Source organism: Aplidium turbinatum, chromosome 5 (assembly GCF_918807975.1).
Source record: "Aplidium turbinatum chromosome 5, kaAplTurb1.1, whole genome shotgun sequence".
Lineage (NCBI taxonomy): Eukaryota > Metazoa > Chordata > Ascidiacea > Aplousobranchia > Polyclinidae > Aplidium > Aplidium turbinatum.
Window position 1 is genome coordinate 26169591 of NC_137476.1, and position 21136 is coordinate 26190726.

At 38.6% G+C, this 21136-nt stretch overlaps 4 protein-coding genes across 4 annotated transcripts in view; all 4 read right to left on the reverse strand.

Moving 5' to 3' along the window:
- Window positions 1–3413: 3413 nt before the first annotated feature.
- LOC145770174 (RNA-binding protein 8A-like) lies at window positions 3414–5055 on the reverse strand. The gene has a single exon (XM_082581760.1). It carries the CDS (start codon window positions 5037–5039, stop codon window positions 4545–4547), a length of 495 nt encoding a protein of 164 aa, XP_082437886.1. The 5' UTR covers window positions 5040–5055; the 3' UTR covers window positions 3414–4544.
- A 37-nt stretch (window positions 5056–5092) lies between these two features.
- Window positions 5093–6415, reverse strand: LOC145770171 (phosphatidylinositol N-acetylglucosaminyltransferase subunit C-like). Its single transcript, XM_082581757.1, has one exon. The coding sequence runs from the start codon at window positions 6413–6415 to the stop codon at window positions 5471–5473; it is 945 nt and encodes a 314-aa protein (XP_082437883.1). The 3' UTR covers window positions 5093–5470.
- Window positions 6416–6435: 20 nt separating this feature from the next.
- On the reverse strand, window positions 6436–8242 carry LOC145770173 (rRNA-processing protein FCF1 homolog). The gene has a single exon (XM_082581759.1). It carries the CDS (start codon window positions 8155–8157, stop codon window positions 7549–7551), a length of 609 nt encoding a protein of 202 aa, XP_082437885.1. The 5' UTR covers window positions 8158–8242; the 3' UTR covers window positions 6436–7548.
- A 6336-nt stretch (window positions 8243–14578) lies between these two features.
- The window catches only part of LOC145770800 (CCR4-NOT transcription complex subunit 1-like), a 40665-nt gene continuing 34107 nt past the window's right edge, over window positions 14579–21136 (reverse strand). Inside the window, exons 42-53 of the mRNA XM_082582527.1 lie at window positions 20599–20730; window positions 20130–20228; window positions 19499–19651; window positions 18937–19100; window positions 18276–18393; window positions 17947–18048; window positions 17494–17667; window positions 16943–17092; window positions 16461–16641; window positions 15823–15955; window positions 15232–15366; window positions 14579–14856 (exon numbers count right to left, since the gene is read on the reverse strand). Coding sequence (XP_082438653.1) covers window positions 14736–14856; window positions 15232–15366; window positions 15823–15955; window positions 16461–16641; window positions 16943–17092; window positions 17494–17667; window positions 17947–18048; window positions 18276–18393; window positions 18937–19100; window positions 19499–19651; window positions 20130–20228; window positions 20599–20730 — 1662 coding nt within the window. The 3' untranslated portion in view covers window positions 14579–14735. The remainder of the gene's footprint in view (window positions 14857–15231; window positions 15367–15822; window positions 15956–16460; window positions 16642–16942; window positions 17093–17493; window positions 17668–17946; window positions 18049–18275; window positions 18394–18936; window positions 19101–19498; window positions 19652–20129; window positions 20229–20598; window positions 20731–21136) is intronic.

The window sequence follows — 21136 nt, forward strand, 5'->3', positions numbered from 1 at the left end:
ACTGCTGGAACAGGCTCTCAAAGAAGCTTTCTCAGTGATAGGAAAAAGATTCAATCAATTACTGCAACAAGTAAACTTCAAACCTCACAGCCTGGGATAAATAGCAAGTTGATCGTGTTATGCGTAGTAACCTTGATAACTTTAATGTTTATGATATAAACTAAATATTAATGCCAGTCAATTTTCTGGCAGAACATTGTCATTAAAAAAATTTAGGCAGTGGCTATTTGACCGGCTCCGGTCTTTGAATCTGAAACACTATTTGACCGGTCATGACATCACTATATAGGCACTTTTTTCCTTTTCCCTTTCAAAGCAAAAGACGAGAAGAGTGCCTATATAAGTTCTAAATTCGACAATTATGTTCAACTGATTCAGTGGCGCGTAGGATACGCCTCGAGCTGGTCTTCCAAAGGGAATGAGTTCGAAGCTACGCGGAAATTTATGTGACTGTGTTTGACTGTTTGCCGAACGACGCATTACATTTTTGCGTCGTTCGGCAAACACGGTCACGTCTTCTTATGACAAACGGAAAATTATCCAGAGAAATTCTCAAATTTAAGAAAATTAAAAAACTCTAACTTTATTAGCCTACTCATATTTGAAACGACATAAAAAATTGGGCTGTAGGCTACTCAAATTAAAAATTGACTAGGCTACAAAAATGCAGCTCAGCCTAACGATTGAGTCACTTCGAGTCAAAATTTAGTTAAAAATTTTTAAAAAAATGCTTCCGCGTAGCTTCGAACTCATTCTCTCTGGAAAACCGGCCCGAGACGTATCCTACGCGCCACCGAATCAGTTGAACATAATTGTCGAATTTAGAACTTATAGGCACTCTTCTCGTCTTTTGCTTTGAAACAGAAAAGGAAAAAAGTGCCTATATAGTGACGTCATGACCGGTCAAATAGTGTTTCAGATTCAAAGACCGGAGCCGGTCAAATAGCCACTGCCAAAAATTCACCAAAATGCAATTAGTGTTCTAACTTCATAAAAAAAGTTTGCTGTATGTATATACTTTACCCACTTTTCCGGCCCCATTACCTTTGTCAAAGCATATCTAACTATTTTGTTCTGAGCTTGTTTAGTTATAACAAAACTATCTTTTAAAAACCAATGCAAAATTAAAAAAAGAAGAAAACTTTGCATGAAATTAGCTTTGTTTATCATGTGGTGAAATGTAAGTTCACCGCTGCTAAACTTTTTCTGCAACTTTGAGGCAAAACTAGCCCAATTTTGCAGGAAAACAGGCAACTGGCACTAAACATCCATGTCCTATTTGGAGCTAACCTATTCAGGGTGCGGTACCGTACTCCAGTATGCTGACTGGCTAGAAGTCCATATTCTATAAATGTATGCAGTATGATAGACTTGCTTACATGACTAGACCATTCCTGTTGATACCACTGATATTGAGATACAAAAAGTCAGTGTTTAAAACGTGCATTGCACTTTATTTTTATACTGCCATCAAACCTAGACTTCAAATCATTGACATAACATAGAAATAATAGATGCCACATCTCCAAAGACAGTCAAAAGAGGCTGTTTATCGCCGTTTGTTTGGTATGTTAATACAATTATTGCTACAAAAATACTCTGAGCAGTTACTCTCAAACCTCAGTAAAGCCAGTCAAAGAACTTTTAACATTTGACATAAAAATCGAGCCTACTCAGTACTCTTGGTAGTTGGTACCCAGTTTTTCTTGATCTTGAGTTTGCCAGAAAAACTCATGCCGCTAGGGTTTCCGCAAGCTATATTGCAAAAATAACTTCAAACAAAAAGCGTTCATGAAGTGATATGCCACACAATTTCGAAACCTTTTCAGTGGTAGCAGAAGCTTTCCAGAATTCTGTGGGTAGTAACTTAAATAACTTTAGACCCTTTCAGTTGCACTCCTTTTCCTCCAGCTTTTGCCTACGATTTTCAGTGGCCGACTGGCCGTTGAAGATTTTCCATATCGATCTAGGCCTATGCTTTGCCAGGAACGTAACCACGGAGGGCTCGGAGAACAATCGCCGCCCAAAATTTTTACCTTGCTCCTTCTTTCAAAAAAATCGGTTCTAATACTACAGTATTACGACGCTTTGATGACATCATATTGCATGTTGAATGACGTATCAAAAAATTTTGGCTGCATTTAGTAGATTTCAAACAAAGACTTCATGTCAAATATAAAAATGTTTGCCTCTCCAACAGTTGTTTTGGCCCCTTAAAACTATCTATCTACGTCATTATTCTTTGAATTCTTGTCTTGGAAACCCACAGTTTTCTTCTCCCTTACACAGCCGTTCAATTCTTTTCTGAATCTTCCTATTTGCCAGTTTCAATTGCTGCACCTTCCACTTTACATAATCTCCTTCTTTCTTTGACATTATTGTAGTCTATTTGACTAATTGCGCCAGGTTGCCCGCCTATAGCTAGCACCAGCATGTTTCGTTTATTATCATCGAAGTCCACGTATCCCAAAATAAAGCTCTAAATGAAGATAGCTCAGTTGAATGAGGGCCGACTTCACGAACGTAGAAACGGCCTGAGCAAGCAGCGTTGGTTCGACTCTCTGGGTGTGCGCTTGAGCAACGTATTTCAAGGACGGCTCGCCATTTAGTGGATGAATGAATTGCAAACACCTCAGAAAGCGGAAACTTCGCTTTGTCAATCTCGGTAACCGATCATGCGTCAATGGTTCAAAGCTTTTACAAGAATACGAAACTGTTAGGATTAAGCATTCCCAGTTCGAGGATAGAGATTTGCACCTGTTTAACTCATGTTTGTTTTGATATGTAAGCTTAGATAGTTTTAACGTTATCCTCAGTGCTACTTATTGAAAAGTTTACTATTGCCGCTAAATTTTACATTGAACTGCGTTTTTTTCCTACCTAATATAGCATAAGCTAGCCTACCTAAATCCTGCATTCTACCGTGCTTTTTACGCGGACCTTTTTTGTGTGTGTGCCACCAGGGTTTTTTAAACAATTAAGTGAATTTGTAAAAACTGCAGTGTGATCGGTAAAAGCTCGCAAAAATCCCTTTCGAACAACCTAATACCCAAACAGCAAATCAGCCGTTTTTTGTAATAACTCAACGTCTGCAGACGTTGAATCATCACAAAAAGTCTACTGATTTGTTGTCTGGGGAAGCTTTCTGTAGGCACAATGACACGCCTGTTATCGTTTACTTATATCGTTTTTTTTTATCTCTTAGTGCTAAGAGATAAAAGAAATAACGAGGCAGACCACCAAGACGATGGCATAACAACATTCAGGCATGGACCGAACACAATTTGGCGACACTGGACGAGCAAGTTCAAATCCGTGACTCATAGAAGCAGATGACCCCTGTTGATGTGCAGTCTGCTTCAGGGGAGATGGCGACTACATGAGATATGATTTAAAATCACAAAAACAAACTGTCCAATGGTAAACGTAAATTGTATTTTTTGAGAACGTTTTCAAAAACACTCGTGTTGTGAGTTAAGATTTCCGTTACAAAATGGGGTACACCGAATATCATCAGCTTGATATGAGACAGTTGCTACAGTATATCACATCGTGGTCTAGTGACTTATCTTTGTCTCGCGATTGTGATTGGATGAGCAACTATTTTTCAACTGCACTTTTTATCCAACCACACTGAAGTGAATGTAAGATTATAAAAGCTATCAAATATACCGTAAGGTAGTTAAAGAATCAGGCACATATTCAACAAAAAAGCTTTTCCCTTTAAGATATACAATGTGCCAATCGTGCCATATGCCGAAAATGATACAACGCACCATAAAAAACGATGTTAATAATGGGAAGGCCTATTTGTGGACTATTTCACTTAAAAATCGCAATTTTTAGAGAAAAGCAATGGCAAAAATTGTGGTATTTTTTAACTTTACAAATACTGAAATTTAGCACAAACTCAAACAAACAGTCGAGACACGTGTAATCATCTTTCTTGCTGCATTTTACATGATCTTACATACAGCCAAACACAAAAAATGCTTATCTAAAGCATGAACAATCATGGGGACCAGCATCGACTAGATTTGTTACCAGGGCTGTCGAGTAGGAGTGATTTTGGCGTCTCTGGAGTCAGACAGTTATAAACCGAGGAGTCGAAGTCGTACACTTTTCGCCAGAATGCACAGCCCTGTTTGTTACCAGAATAAAGCACGATCTGATAGAACGTGCATGGAAATAAAACTTTAAGCATGGTGTAAAAAACTGATATTGTCAAATCTTTACAAGTTTATAGTAAGGTGAAGTAAACCAGCAGTGAGTGATCTACATGTCTTGTTAAATACAATCGTTCAACATTCCTACAATATGATATTAACAACTCAGAGGCAATTATCATATGACAGAAACTACATTTTTAAAAATTCGCTGCCGTTAAAGTGCTCTATGACGCAAAATTAACGCAGGGCAGCTACAGTAAAGACGGTCTGTTTACAAAGTAGAAAACGTCCGCTTCTAGCTTTTTTGCTGTTGTGCTCAATGCCTGAAACTTGTCATGCAGATAAAACGGATTTTCCTTCACAAGTTGAGTCGATTCACCGTCTCCTGCGTTCATGACGTCGTTTTCGCCTAGCCGGGCCTTTCACAAACGCCCAGTCCACACTAAGTTTGTTATCATACAAATCAGCCCCATTCATTCCATCCAAGGCCGCTTGGGCTTCTTTATAAGTTTCGTATTCAACCAGCGCATAACCTTTGATGTATCCAGTGCGACGATCAAGGTTCAGATGCAGATTTTTCAGTTCCCCATATTCTCCGAACGCATCGTAGATGTCTTCTTCTTTAGCTTCTTCATGGATTCCAGTGACAAATAATATCCATCCCTCCACAGATCTCTGGGGACCAACCCCGGACTCAACACCCTCCATTCCCTCATACTCCACATCCATGCGATTGGAAGCATCTCCAAGACCCCTCCCTTTGCGCCTCTTTGCTTTATCTTTCAACTTTTCTACTCCAACATCCCCCTCCTCATCGGCATCAAACTCTTCTGCTCCTTCTTCTTCGTTCAAATACAGTACGTCACTCATATTTTTTATCCTTAAAATTTCTAAAAAAAAACAAAACATCAGAATTGCATCAAACATCGGACAGCATCAGCAATTTTCCTGGCAATAGAGAAGCTAGGTCGTGGTAAAATATGAGGTCACTAAGTACGAAAGCTTTTCATTCAACAAATACGTATATCTTAATGTTGGTTATGCGAATGTTAAATGAGCACAATGAGTCTACGCTACATCAGAGATTTTACAGAGTGAAAGAACGCACACTTTCCAGGGGTAAGGTGGCACTTACATTTATGTTACACCTACGCTTCCATTAAAAAACATAAATGTTATCGGACTAGGTTATCAACTATGGAGTGTGTGATATACTGTATGTAAAATGCACATTACTTAGAAGTCACGATACCAATAAAAATCAATTTCAAGAGGGAGTGTCGTAACAGAGCAGATGATATTTATTCATCAGGAATAACAGCTTCGTCCCAGGGGCCGTGAATGTTGTTTTTATAGCGCTGCATTCTGATCAGAAGGGCCGGGAAGAAAAACGTTATGCAACCGAAGACGATGGAAAATATGGCAGAACTTAGAAAATTGATCATAGAAAAACCTATAAGCACAAAGACAACCATTAACATTGTCATGCACTTCAAGACATTGGGTCTGTGTTTCCACAAACTTCGTCGCAGAATCGGCCACAAGCCAAACAGTTGAAATGCTAATGAAACAGTGACAAACGTGTGCAGTGTAGCGTCTAGTCTTGATGCTAAACAAACCGATGCAAACACAGCCATGTTTAGTGAAACAGATCTTGAAGCAAACTTGGTATCTATATCATAGTCATGAAAAGCAAAATGTCCTAGCAACATGAAGGTGGTCATGGCATAGACGGTGTCTGTGCTTATCGTGTGGGTCAAAGTTTTTAAAACAGGGGAGAAAAAAGCAGTGAAGCTGAGCAGTAAAATAGCCGTTTTCAAATCGCCTATAACCTTTTCTTGCCCAAAGGAAATACAGTGGTTTTTCATGTAAACGACATAACCAAAGCATGAAAATATGAGTGAAAACGCAAGTATAAGAAATGGCGGCATTCGGTCATCAGCCATAAACCACCAAGATAGTATAAAAATGCAAACTACACACAATTGTTGAGTAAGAACAGTCGAACAGGACACCAGCTGTCCATACGTGTACAAGACCACGTGCTTGTTGATGGCCATTTCCTTAAGGAAGTCAGCATCAACATAGTTATCAGGTACACCCTGGTCTTGATGCAAAATTTTTCTCCATTTTGTTGACTTGCTTGAATTCAACTCCTTGTTTTGTTCCATTCTTCTTGAAATCGCTTTTTGATGTGTTACAAGATAAAACAAGATGCACCAGTTAGCATTCAATTTAAAATTCATATAACGGAGGAAATGTTGACCTAGGTGTAAGGATGCAATTTACAAAATAAGTCATTTCATCTATTGTTATGAAAAATGACATTGTTCCATCATACGATTTCACGCACTGTATCTCCTGCGAATCTGATGCAAGTAGTACAGTATTCAAAACCTACCAACCATAATTATACAACACAAAGTATACATAAAGAGAAGCATAGTATTCTTTGAGATAAAGTCACTACCAACACCGAACCAATTGTGCATTTCAATATGGCAAGGCCTCTCAGCTATGTAGCAGAAAAGCTCAGTGAAATTAGGCTATTTCCGTTTAAAAATTAGAATTCTTAATTGTAATTGAAACAACATTTGCAAAAAAATAAAACACCATAAAAATCTCTCCAAGTTTATCATAAGCTGAGCTGAGCATGGGCATAAGCATGGTCGTCCTTGCAAATACCAACTTGGGAAACTAAACTTGCTACAACTGTCACTATACAGTATACACATACAAGAGTTGAGCTCAACGAGTTCATGATGACTTTTCTGCTTTGTTCAACAGAAGAGCAGTCATTACCGTATGAAAGAACCTACATTTATTTAAAAAAAAGACACTGCCAGAGCTAAATTGTTCAATGACACCAAATTAAAATAGGACAGCAGCTACAAAGCAAAAAAATATTCACTTTTGGCTTTTTTCTGTTGGACTCAATGCAAAAAGAATGTCCTGGAGTAAAAACGGAATTTTGTTTAAATAGTTGACTCCAGTGTACATCTTTCATGCATTCATGGCATCACTTTCGCCTAGCCATGCCTTTTACAAATGTCAGGGTAACACTTTAGCTTGTCATCATACAAATCAGTTACATCCATGTCATCGAAGGCCACTTGAGCTGCTTTATAAATTTCACATTAAATCAGCAGATCACCTTTGCTGTATCCTAAGCGACGATTAAAGTCCAGATGCAGATTTTTAGCTCCTCATATTTCTATACTTTTACTTTATACTCCTTTTACATTGATTGAACATAATATACCAATGATGAATCAGTGTAAAAGAAACATTTGCTAAATCGGATAACAAAGACTGACCAATATTACCTTTTTCAAGGTGACATCAACCAACCATTGCACAAAATAGCATATTTCAGCATTTACTGATGATTTTTGGGTGCCCCAAAGGCATCTGGCATTCTTTCAATAGTATATTTACGCTGAGATAAAAACATTATAGGAACACCAGGTATTTTTCGTATGCGACGTTTTAAGTCTCTGTCACAGGTTGCCACAATATAACATTTATGTTGTGTGACACGTTGTACAAGACAATCATCAGCATAAGTACCCTTATGCATGCAGGGAAGACGGTCAAATCTCGGATCTTTAGCAATTCGAAGTGCAACACGAAACTTGGGACCCAACTTTTCCAATTCTGCCATAACGCAGTCAGTAATACAAGGAGTGCATTTGGCATACAGGCAATCCATCATGGCCGTCATAATGTCCAACTTATTCTTGATAGAAAAATTTATGAAGTTTGTATCGACAAGAGCATGATAAGGCGGTCCCAACTGATCGTTATACTTGAAAAATAGAGCAGACGACTCTTTTGGCAAATATTTTGTAGTTAATTCATTGTTTTCGCTAGGTTTTATTTTCTTGAGTTTCGGCTTTGCACGCTTTTCTTTAGAGATTCTGCTGTCCCTGAGATTGATCATTCTCTTCATTTCAGCAAATTTCTGGGCTCGTTTATTTTTAGGCATCTTAATAACCTTAGTTTAAAGTTACAATTAATTTATAGCTTCAACAAATCAACATGAAATTTAAATAGGCTACTAATTTCAACGATGTGTATGTATAACCTAAAAAAGAGTAATTGTCATATAATAGTTGTTAAACCAGGCATCATTATATATGACCAAGTAGTTCAGAATGGGTCTTTAAGCTATTTTGTCCCATGATGTTGTTCCCTGAAAAGATAGAGAAAAAAATGCAACAGAGTCGGTGTCGCTGATCAGAGTTGCCGCAAACATTTCAAAATTTTTCCCTTGAGAAGATCAAAAGAAAAAATACAGAAGCACCGAAGATTGTACTCCCTCCATTACAAATGATCAGAGCTGCCACACGGGAATGATCTATTCACTTCCAACTAACATTTATCAACAAAATTACAAAGAAAAGTCACACTTATTTTGTAATGGCCCATAAATATTCATTATTCAATGATTAATTCAAGGGGAAAATTTAAAAATGTTTGTGGGAACTTCGATCAGCGACTTCGGCTTTGTTCTATTAGTTCTTTCGATTTATTCAGGGGCCGAAATCAGGAGACAAAGTGTTCAGGGAACAAAATAAGTTGCATCCTTTTGGAATAAGGTAAAAACAGGAAAAATAAGAAAAGGAAAACCGAAGAAAATGGATGAAGACATCACAAAAAGAAACCTGAAAATTAAAGATGCCAGCAATAGAGATGGAGTAGTTGCTGTACACAACGGGTCGACCCGGATGTTTTGGAATGAAGACCATGCTTCTTTGAAACAAACTAGATGATGATGAATGTATTTTCGCTGTGAAGTAACTTTATAACATAGCTAGATCAGAAACTCTGTTCCAATTGGAGAAAATTTTAAGAGGGGACAAGAAATTGTGATTGGAATACAGTTGATGGCACCTAGTAATAACAAGTAGTAAACTATGTTTTACTCCCTGGAAGGTGACTAAGGCCACTCAATTTTTTTTTTCACAAAAACGTTTTGAAAAAATGTGTAATGTCAAACCTACAGTGTTTTACATTGGAATCTAAACCAAACAATTAGACCTAGGCCTTTAAATATGTTTGGGCTTGTTGGCTTTTATAATTGGAAGTGGCTATTTTTTCACACTTAATGCCATGGTTACAATCAGGTGTTGCCAGAGTCAGGATTAATTAGGAAGGGTTAAGGTAAGGGTTAGGGTTAGGAATGAGATTAGGGTTTTGATCTTTGCCCAGGACTAAAAAAAATTTTTAAAATACAAGTTTTTGTTTGGCAGTGGCTATTTGACCACCGCCGGTCTTTGAATCTGAAACACTATTTAACCGGTCATGATGTCGATAATTTTCCGTTCGTCATAAGAGGATGTGACCGTGTTTGCCGAACAACGCATTACATTTTTGCTCTCAACAAGTTAGTTATATACAATGCTTCTTTTAAAAAAATGGTAATAGTATGTAATGCATCGCTCGGCAAACACGGTCACATCCTCTTATGACAAACGGAAAATTACCGTACCCAGAGAAAATCTCAAATTCCAGCAAATTAAAAAAACTCTAACTTTATTACTCACATTTGAAGACATAAAAAATAGGGCTGTAGGCAACTCAAATTAAAAATTGACTAAAAAAATGCACTTTGGGTCAAAATTTAGTTAAAAAAAACGAATAAAAATAAAAAAAAGGAACGCTTCCGGGTAGTATCGAACTCATTCCCTCTGGAATAGCAACCGGAGAAATATCATACGCGCCACGGATCGAGTTGAATAAAGTTGTCGAATTTAGAACTTATATAGGCCCTTCTCGTCTTTTGCTTTGAAAGAGAAAAAGAAAAAAAAAGGCAGTGGCTATTTGACCGGCTCCGGTCTTTGAATCTGAAACACTATTTGACCGGTCATGACGTCACTACATAAGCACTTTTTCTCTTTCAAAGCAAAAAACGATAAGCGCGTTAAGTTTTAAATTCAACACGTTTTCTTCAACTGAGTCCGTGGCGCATACGTAACGTCTCGGGCTGCCATTTCAGAGGGAATGAGTTCGATACTATCCGGAAGCGTTCTTTTTTTTTTTTTTTTTTAACTACAAAAGGATACAAACTGATATGAATGAATCAACAAGTGAATAAAAAAGTTTCAAAACGAATTAAAAAAGTTTTTTCTAGTCTTTATTTTTAACAAATTCCTTTCATTTCTTAGCACAATTTCTCTGAAAAAATCACACCTTCTAATAGGCTGTAAGATTACGTTTCGCTGAAGTCCGAAGTTAAAAATCAAATCCAGTCTCATTGTCGCACAACAATCAGTCAAGTTTCAAATCATCATCTCAACCAACCCTTCAAGACAACTTTCCACTTTCAAAAATTTAGTTAAAAAAAAAAAAAAAAAGAACGCTTCTGGATAGAACCGAACTCATTCCCTCTAGAATGGCAGCCCGAGACGTTACGTATGCGCCACGGATTCAGTTGAAAAAATCGTGTTGAATTTAAAACTTAACGCGCTTATCGTCTTTTGCTTTGAAAGAGAAAAAGAAAAAAGTGCTTATGTAGTGACGTCATGACCGGTCAAATAGTGTTTCAGATTCAAAGACCGGAGCCGGTCAAATAGCCACTGCCAAAAAAAAATGCCTATATAGTAACGTCATGACCGGTTAAATAGTGTTTCAGATTCAAAGGCCGGCACAGGTCAAATAGCCACTGCATTTTTGTTTTCAACAGCTTTAACCTTTTCTCAAATTAGAGCAGAATTCCTTATCTGACAACACTATTGAGGCTATTATTACACTATATTGGCTAGTATAAATACAGTGAAACTTTTTTCTCTTTGCTTGCAATCGCAACTTCTTTTCACAAACAAGGCAAGCTTTCACACACCAACGAGAAATATAGCTGAATGAAAGTTTCCCAATAAATCTGAACGTTGACCTGTAAAAACTCGAAGACCAGCTCTACGGGAAACAGTGCATTTTACAACTGCAAATATGTTTTGTGGCCTTGTTTACGTTGATCTATTAGAATGAACGCAAAAACATGATACTTATTAACAGATTTTTAATTTGGCTGCAGGAAAGAAGATTGATTGAATCTTTATCCTCGGACTGGAAAAGCTTCTTGCAGAGCTTAATCCTGGCAGTTTCGAATACTTGTAGATGTAGAGCAGGGGCGGGCAACTTCTCCAGTCAGCGGGCCTGATATGGGAAAATGATGTACTTGGCGGGCCGGATTCATGAATCGCTACTGTACATTAAGCGCCTATTTATCTACCTAGACAAGGAATGAATCCTATTTAATGTAATGTAAACTTTAAGTTTAAAGCATAAAGACCAAAAACAGTCTTAAATGAATTTATTAACAATTAATGTAATGTAGCCTACTTCAATATAGCTGCTGAAGTCAATGAGACATCTGTGGTCGATCAAAGTTGTCACTTTCATTGCAAAGCAAACATACGGTAGCCTACTGCTTTCTTGCGGACTTGTGTGAAAAAGCGCTTGAGCATGTTTGTTAAATTTGCGACACTCCTTTTCAACTTTACGTTTCTTGGCAAAATCCATAGGAAAATATTTATTGTAAATTCAAAATTTAATTCTAACTGAAAACAAACAAAAAACACAAAGAACTAAAGATTAACCAACAATCACTATTACTTGTACACGTTCTCCGTTTAATTATTACACTAATCCGCCAAATTTCACTTTGATCTATTTTTCCGGCTTGAGACTGAAGGAGATTCTTACAAGAGACAAAGCAAAAGGATAGAAGGTCCCGTTTATGACCGAACATAACATGCTTGTCGCTTGACTAAAAACCGAAAACAAATAATCAAAGAACTAAAAAATAACCAACAGTCACTTGACGTAGAAATCAAGTAGGCTAGTGGAGGATTGCGGCAGAGTGTGGCCGCGGGCCACATTATGTAAAGACCGGAAACGGTGTGCGGGCCGCTCAAAATGCCGTCGCGGGCCGTATGTTGCCCGTCCCTGATGTACTGGTAGAGGCTCTGAATGGAGAGCAGACTTTATCAATTCCAACACGTGTGTTGATCAAGCGCACACCCCGAGAGTCGAACCAGCGCCGCTTGATCTTGAAGCTTCTTCATTCCAGAAGTCGTGCGCTAACCAACTGAGCTATCGGGGCGGATTTGGTAGGCCATGCTTGGATGCTGAAAAATAAAGGAGCTTAGAGGCCTGCAATCCTTTATTAAAACTTGCAAACATGTTGCAAGACAGAAGTAGTACTAGAAGCTCACTTCACTGCCACAAAGCTTACGAAGGATAAAGGAACACAACTGCAAACTATCACTCACCAGAGCTTTCACTTACCGTATGAGCAACAGCTCACACTCACATTTGTTTCTGATAAAACATGAATGAAAAAAAAATGATGACTGCCATTTTTCTTGACTGAGTTTCCCAAGCAAAGAATTTAAAATTGTTTGCAGAAGGGTAAAATATTTTATATTCTTTGAACAATGCTTAAAAGCTACTCAAAGGTAGCCTATCTTCTAAAAAGATTAAAGAAGTCTTTAATTGTTTAAGTTACACCGCAAATGAAAATCTATAAATCTTCAAATGCAATCGTCAGGTTATTTTAGAAGATTTCACATTAAAGATAAAGACAGTAGGCCAATACTTTTCGAAAAGTATGCTGAACAGTAGAGTTTAGCAGCCTATCTACATTTTGGGCTCTTTATTTTTTGATTAGATCGCAGTGGCTTTTCTACCATTTGTGTTTACATTAAAACTTGAAATTTTTTTTTTGTCAGAATACAACAACAAATGATGAAGCTAAAAACTAGAGTACCTTTACTGGAACAAAACCAACAAAAGGAAAAAGTTTTATTCCCATAGCTTACTCTATTTTTTAACTTTAATATTTTATTGTATTCCGACAAAGAAAATAAATTAAAGTTTTAATGTATACACAAATTATGTCCAAACTGACTGGTCAAAATACAAAGTGGGCTAGTTAGGAGCCTACTGTCAACTGCTCTGGTCAGTTTCATCTCAACGTTTACTCCAGACTCTTTGAAGGTCAAAATTAGAATCACAGAAATCTGTAGCATGGCGAGAGAAGGGTTTGCGAGATTTAAGACGTGGAGGTTCCAAATCAAGATGTTACGCAAGAACCAACTGATTTAAGGGATGATACCCATCCAAGACGGACTATAGTCCGTCTTGTACCCATCCTGGCCATCCAATAGAGCTCGCTGGTGAACCAACTTATCTCTCCGCATTTTGGCTGGGGAAATCCCTGACAGTACAAGTAGGAAGTCAGTGGGAGTTGAGCAAAGACAACCGGTGGTAATCCTCATGGTGTCATTGAGGGTAACATCAACCTTTGTAGCATGTGTACTGTGACACCAGACGGGAGCAGCATATTCGGCTGTGCTATTGACAAGTGCAAGAGCACTTGTACGAAGTGTTGCAGTGCAAGCACCCCATGAAGATCCAGTCAGGCATCTCAGGTTATTTCGTGTTGACAATTTGGGGCAGATAGCTTCAATATGGTTTTGACATTTGAGTGATCAATCAAGCTTCACTCCTAGGTATGTGAGTGTTGTTTTGTGTGGGAGCGGGTTACTACACGACTACAGATGGTAGTTCAGGTTACGCTGGAAAATGCCCACCAAGAAATCGCATAGAAAATTATTTTCTGAAACGGGGTTGTACAATAAAACAGTTTGAAAAATCATCTTCAGCAGTAGCGGTGATTTCCATTACGATAGATCACCGTCGAAGAAGCTTGCCTTTCCTTATCGGTTCGTCGACAAGTTTAGTTCGTTAGGTGTAATCTAACATACTTTTGCAATTTTTGATTTTGAAAAAGCCTGGGGTTTGATTTGATGGTGTTTTTGTGCTGTGTGTTTCTCTTTTTCCTTTTAGCTCATTTTACGCGAAAACACAACATTTACTCAAAATATGTTACTAGGCTACACGTTAAAACAAGTTTGCGTTATAAACCATAAGCTTGCAGTTACGATACTGCAAATGATAAATTTAATTTCCATATCATAACAACTACAGTAGCGGGGGTCATTCAGATGGGCTGCCTTTCAGGACAGTAGCGTCGACAGGGGGGGTGCAGGAAGTACTTTTGAACCCGGTATAATTTTAGGGGCCCGAAAACTTAAAGAAACCAACGTGTATTCTTTGAATACTGTGCGTTTTTCTTAAAAAGATCTTGATTTGTGGCTCGAGGATCTCATTGGTGCCAAGCACAAAATAATCTCTCAACGGACCTGATTCAGGAAATCGCAGAGAAATTAGTTCTGGTCGGAAATATTACAAAAATACGTCAGTAATAAAAAAAAATCATAACACAGACGCAAGACAAGTTTCGAAACTGGCTAGGTCGTAAATTTTCTTTTGAAGTGTAGGTTTCACAGCTGCTTGGGAACAATAAACATAAATCACTTTCTCTTTGGTCAAGCTTGACACTCTCCATTGAAATCAGCTATATTTACATAATGAAACACAAATTCGTACAATCTAGCATTTAAACACCGCCGCGGCCTTGTATACTATCTCATTGTCTTCCGCGTGTCAGACTTGCACTTCTGCACCACAGAGGAGACTAACATAATGACAGGCACACTACGATACGGGTTGAACGACAGCAACAGGCGCAGAGGGAGACGAGACAGCAGCAGCATCGGTACCGGCTTGCTGGTTGAACTGCTTTCCCATGCAACTTCTCGCGACTGACTCAAATAACCTGCAATAAATAATAGCAATGTGTAGTTTTTACATAGCGCTGTCTCCGTAGCAAATTGCTCTCAGCGTTTGACAAAGCAGACAACGTCATCGTAGGCGTACAGACTACAGCGTAGGCGTACAGCGTCAGCATAAGCTTGCGGCCGAAAACTTTATTACCCTGATTTTTTTCCTTTGTTGATTACCAAGCAGCAAGAAGATAAAGCCTTTTGGTACGGTACGATAAGGTATCGAGCCAAGACCTACCGATATAGAGGCAAAAACTTTAATCACCAAGCCAGTTGTGATTAAATTGACTTTAAAGAAACGTTGTCGGTTGGAGTTTTTAGATAACAGTCTTGATAATAATTGTGATTTTTTTTAAATCTCCACTCACTTTTCGATTTCCGGAGCACAATGCACAAAATCGTGCGTCCAAAAATTGAAGTTGGGATTCTTTATCAGCTCAATAAAGGTGATTAGGAGACCCCACGGATGCGGTCTGTTCACGATCAAACGTTCCAGGAGGACTCTGAAAACACACACAATCAGGATAAAAATGAAATTGACAAAACATTGAAAAAACACGATTAGTTAATTAGTTTTACTTCTCAAAATTCTCACAGAATTCTGGTTTCACAAGCTGTTTTCTGTCGTATGCATTTAAAAATCAACATAATAACATTTTGTCGTATTTAGGCTTACGACCATTAGTTGAATATTTAAATTAAATGGACGTCATGGCAAGGAAGACAATCTTCGTGTCCACCTTCAGACATGCCTTTAAGTGTATTGCCCAAGGAACAGCCGCATGCTTTTGACCGGTGTCGAACCGGCGCCCTTTCGAACGTCGAACCAGAGTTCGTACCACTCGGCTATGCAGCCGACGTAATAACTGCACACAGATGCAACTTATTGACTCAAATTAACATTGCTCCTGGATGCCAACTTTTGTCTGAATTCACACAGAAACGAACACCACACCAACCTAGTGATCTGTTCTTGAATGGCCTCTTGGTTTGCCTCGGCGAATAGATAGAGCAGCGTGCAGCTGAAATAGTGCGTGTGACTGTTGGGGTATCGAAGCTGGTTGGCAATCGCGTTCAGGAACAGGTAGCGTCCTGAGAATGAGTGAAAGTTTTCAACCGGAAAACATAACCGCAAAACACAAAAAAAAAACTTTCATGTTGAGCCTAGGTTGCTATTCCGTAAAAAAATCATCAAGAAACAGAAATTTACTGTTTCTGCAAAGATTTTGAAAACTTGATTGTTTTCATTTCGCTGTCGTAAAATCTCATTCACTTAAAGGTACTTTATTCGACTATTCGACTCTTAATCACTCCGTCCGAAATTTATTAAACACTTTTCGCATCAGCTTGTTTCAATTGTTTGGCGGTGTGAGAAGAGATCTCTGCATATCAACCTTCGAGAGGAAAACTTGCATCAAATGAAAAACTGTGACAGTTCTCAACATTCAACTCTAAACACCGTGATCCCAAGGCAACAGAATCGGTCATTTTTGCATTGATTCGTCGTTTGCAGGCGTTGATTCAATGTAAAAATGACTGGTTTTCCTGTCTGGGATTATGCTTCATTTGGTCATGCTCCACAACTCATAACCCTCACCTTCAGTGTCGAGGTCGACAGCGAGATTTTGAAAGATATCCATATGGGAGGAGTGGGTGATGGTGGCCATGGATGGTGATCCTCCTTTACCGTGGATGTAAGCGATCGCTTGAGTCCCAACGTGCATCACCAGCGAATTGATGAGAGGAATGTTGTACTTGAGACCAGGCTCGTTGCTGACCTGGAAAGCAACGCAACTTTGCTGTTTTCGTACGCAAGAACGTACGTATGTGCGCAGTGCACACGTTTAAGCACGCTGATACGTAAAAATACGTAAGCTTGGATTAATTATTATGCGTAAACCAGCAAACTACGTAAAAGCTCAAAAACGTGCGGTACAATTTATACAAACCCCATCAGCTCAGGAAAAGTAGTGCAGGCTTTCATCGGCATCAAAGCCGTCTAAATAAGGAGAAGTCAAACCGTCCGTTTACGCAATTTCAACGCCGCGGTTAACCCAAGCAGCAGAGCTATCTCCTTACTTGCAGGGTCGTTCTTAAGTCACTGAGGAAGGTGACGGGAGCTCTCGTCTTCAAGTAGCTGTCAAGATCCTTCTGGAACGGCGTTGGCATGGCAGACACGAAGTTGGTGAGAATACGAGGCGGAACGTTGATCTCTTGGAGCATGTCGACCTGGTATGACGTCATAATAGAAAAATTAAACAACCGTACAGACCTCGATGAAAGTCGGCTAACAAAAGCTGTTATCAACCTAAAGGCAAAAATTCTACTGCGCTTGCCTATCCGTTCCGATGCGGACTTTTGAAAATATAAGATGATTAACACTGAAGCTGGCAGAGTCAAACAATTGATAAAGTTATTTAACAACATGGAATCGAGCAAGAAGAGGACAGAATAAAAGGATAAACAAAGCTAAAGCATGCCCACTTGTTTTACCTTTGATACAAAATACAACCAAAGCAGAGCCCAGGAATGAGAGTCAGCTTATAATAAGCGATAGAAATGCTTCCCACCACTATCAGTCCCGTTTCTAAAATATTCAACACGAGTGGATAGAACCTGTTTAAACGTACCTTTAGATTGGGGGTAAATGGGTCGGGGAGACGCATGTTCCTTGGGAATGCGCTCAAGATCAGGTTCCGTAGCTGGATGCAGTTGGCAGGAATGACATCGCAGAATCCGTAATGATAATCGCACAAAAACTCCGGGAAGTCGTGGAGGAGCACGAGCAAAAGACGAAGGGTCCCCTGGAGGAAAATGATTGCAATCTTTATCGAACTCGTCGCTTTTTTTAGTTTCATTTTAGATTCCAATAGAGGGTAAAAATTTATCATACATGGTCGTCAAAGACATTTACGAGATTTTTACTCCAGCGATATTTCGGCTTTCTTTAAGCGGACAAAGAGCTAACAAGTGAAATAATGTCCTTCATCGCTCCAGTTTTCACTTACAAGATCAAGCGTAGCTGTCATGGACTAATTGACAAAAGAGAAGTTTATACAGAGCTTTGACCGAGCCTACGTTACCTTGTAGAGGATTTGAATTGACTTTGCCAGCTCAACGTTTCGTAAAAACGGGGCAAGATACTTGAACAAGTCGATCAGCAGCTGGGCGTACATTGGCCAACCCTGAAATGAAGAGGTGAAATGAATAAAAACTTCCCGCTATCAACGACGCACGAGCTGCATCATGTGGACAAATTATAAGGAATGATATATGAGAAAAATGGTCATTTTTTGGGTTATTTTACTGAAGGCACAAAAATTAACTCCGCGTTAATAATTTTAAGTTAAAAAAGATCTTTTTGTTGTATACAGTATTTAATTTGTTTGATATTTTTAGCCTCAGAAAGTACCTTCTGTTGAGGGGTGTGCAACAGCATGCGAGATATGAACGCACGGTAGGAGATCAACTCCAACCACGCGAATGAGAAGCCTGGCGCCTTGTTTGGTCGCAGCAAGTGGTACGTGTTGCTGAAAACAAGCAGTGAATTTTCAACGTCATTTGACAGCAAGTATCATTAGGTTACCCGGCTAACAATGTCACTAGATGGTAAAACTATGTAAAAATAGATACTTTTGCAAGCTGGGTATGACCGATCTGAGGTTAAAGACATGACAGCGACTTTTGACTTTCGATCAGATAATAGCTAAGATCCAGCAATAAAATGGAGTAACCATTGAAATCTCGTCTGCCAGATCCACGGCTGACGAGTATATGAGAGAAGGTAAACTGGAGAAGACTTGACATTTTCAAACCCAAAGCAACGTTAAAATACTTTTAGCACATGGCTTTGAAACAACGATCCACAAAAGGCATGAAAACTGATCCTGACATTGGGATAGAACCAGAACTAAGCCCACATTCCTTCGCCAAATTAAAGACCAATACAAAGCACAAGTTATAGATAGCTTCTAAATTAGTGTTGTTAAAACGTTAATACGACGCAAATTTCATGTATTTGACGTTAATATTCAAAAAAAATCAACAAAAATGTAACGTAATTTGAAACTTACGTGAAGGCAGTGAGAGTTTGGAAATTGATCGATTCCAACACGTGCTCTGGAGCGTTGAGCTCGTAGAAGAGCATGATGAAGATGCGATGGTAGGGCATCTGATGGTACTTGGTTTGTCGAGTGCCGTGATCCTGGAGTAGGACTCCAACCACGATACCAAGGACCTTCAAGAAGCAAGAGAGTCACTTCTCTGGAGTAGTTTAGTAAGAAAACTCAGAAAGAAAAAAACTTAAAACAGAAGGAATAGAAAAACCAAAAAGATAACAAATTTAATCCTTGGTGATCAGCAAAGACGAGAGATAGTCAAAGAAATTAACGTTGACTAATGTTTATTTTTAAGCTTTTATTTCTAATTTTTGTTGTTTTATTGCATTTTATGAGCGAACGAATAAAATTAAAGACTATCATTCAATAAAGGGGTTCGTCTGTTTTTGTATGTTTGGTTTGATCAAAATAAATATGTCCTTTGCCAGACTGGCAAAGATGTTTTATCTGCACAATTACAGACCCGGCGACGTTGACGTATCGTGAAAGCGTTATCTTCGTTGGATGGGCGACTTACTTTATTGAGCAAGTTGATTTTGGTCACAGAGTTGACCGCATCGCCGGAATGCTTGACTAGCAAAGTGATGAGACGAACGAACGCGTCCAAGGTGTGAAAGCATTTGGCACGGACCAGAGTGGGGTTGATCAAGGACGGGCTGACGTTAGATTCCTGAAAATAGCAACCCTGGTTAAGTGCAAGCGAATGAAATATTATGGAATCACCTGAAATGAAATCGCTTTTTAAAAAAGAGTGATAAAAAAAAGAAAAACGGTGATTAGACCATCTTAGAGAAATATAAACACCAATGCTTAAAATTTGACATATTTTCTTAAATTCAGTTTAAATCTTTGTACTTTTCTATTCCTTGTCAACTTTTTAAAAAGAAATTTACTTCACCAATTATTTTAGGTCAGCAGATGTGCACGTGTAGTCTAGACTGCTCTATTAGATTAAATTTATTCCTTTTAACAAATGTAAAACATGGTACTTTGATGACTTCAAACTCAGAGACTACACCAATGAAATAAGAAGCATACTACAAGAAAGCCTTGTATAAAATTGAATGAGATGATTCCCTGAAGATTTGTTGTGATAAGTAAGAAACGCGAAGAATTGCTGCAAACGTTTGCAAGGAACAGGAACCAACCTGTAGCAGCCGATAGGTGAGATCCACGCACATCTCAGTGCATAGCCTGAAGAACCTGGTGATGATGTCATCCGTTCGTAGAATGCCCTGCTGGTGCATCTAAGATTGGGGAAGAAAGTGTAAGCAAAGATAAAAAAGCAAGCAACAAAACGATGGACTTCTGTGAAGTGAAATGGAGAACACAATTTTCTCTTCCATGCGATAGCCTTACATTTTCAAGTTTTACAAATCATTCATTTTCGATCGTGACACTGTCTCAGATAAACAATTGGCCTGTGAAAAAAATAGGCATATAAAGATTTTGTATTGATTCAATTAATTTATAAAAGTTTCACATTGATTCAACGTATACAGACGGTAAATCAATGTATAAAAAGCGGTTAATTTCCTGTCTGGGTACGTGATTTACACAGATTTACTTTGAACAGGTTTTAGCGACCTAACTTTGATGTAAAGTTTATGTGAGAACCTGTTGGACGAAAGCGGAAAAGCCTCTCGTTGAATCTCGGCCGGAAGTCGGACTATGGTAGATGCTGACCCACTCACGGAGTAGGAACTCGGTCTTCTCATGGAGTCCCTGAGGATCGTCGTACTCTCGAGCCTGCAAGAGAAAACGGTTCGTATCAGAGGTGGAATAACGAGATGCGGTGCCGCAAATAAAAATCCCAACTTCAAACAAATGTTACATTTAAAGCAAAACAAACAGCTATAAAACAGCCGGGGGAGAACGCTTTCTCATGTTTACAATGCTTTCATTGCTCAATGTTCATATAATAACTTTTTCATCCTATCACGTTCACCGGCTTTATGTTTTTATCATGCTTGGTTTGAGTCAGTTCGGCCAAGTATATAACATATTTTAAATCGCATAGCGTTTCTATAGAGCTCTATTGTTGTTTAGAGCTCGGTTAGAATTTATTTCCCCTTATCCATTACTTGAAGCTTTATCCTAGTGATATCACTTTTTGTGGGAAAATTAAAACAAGCAACAACCACACAAAGAAAAA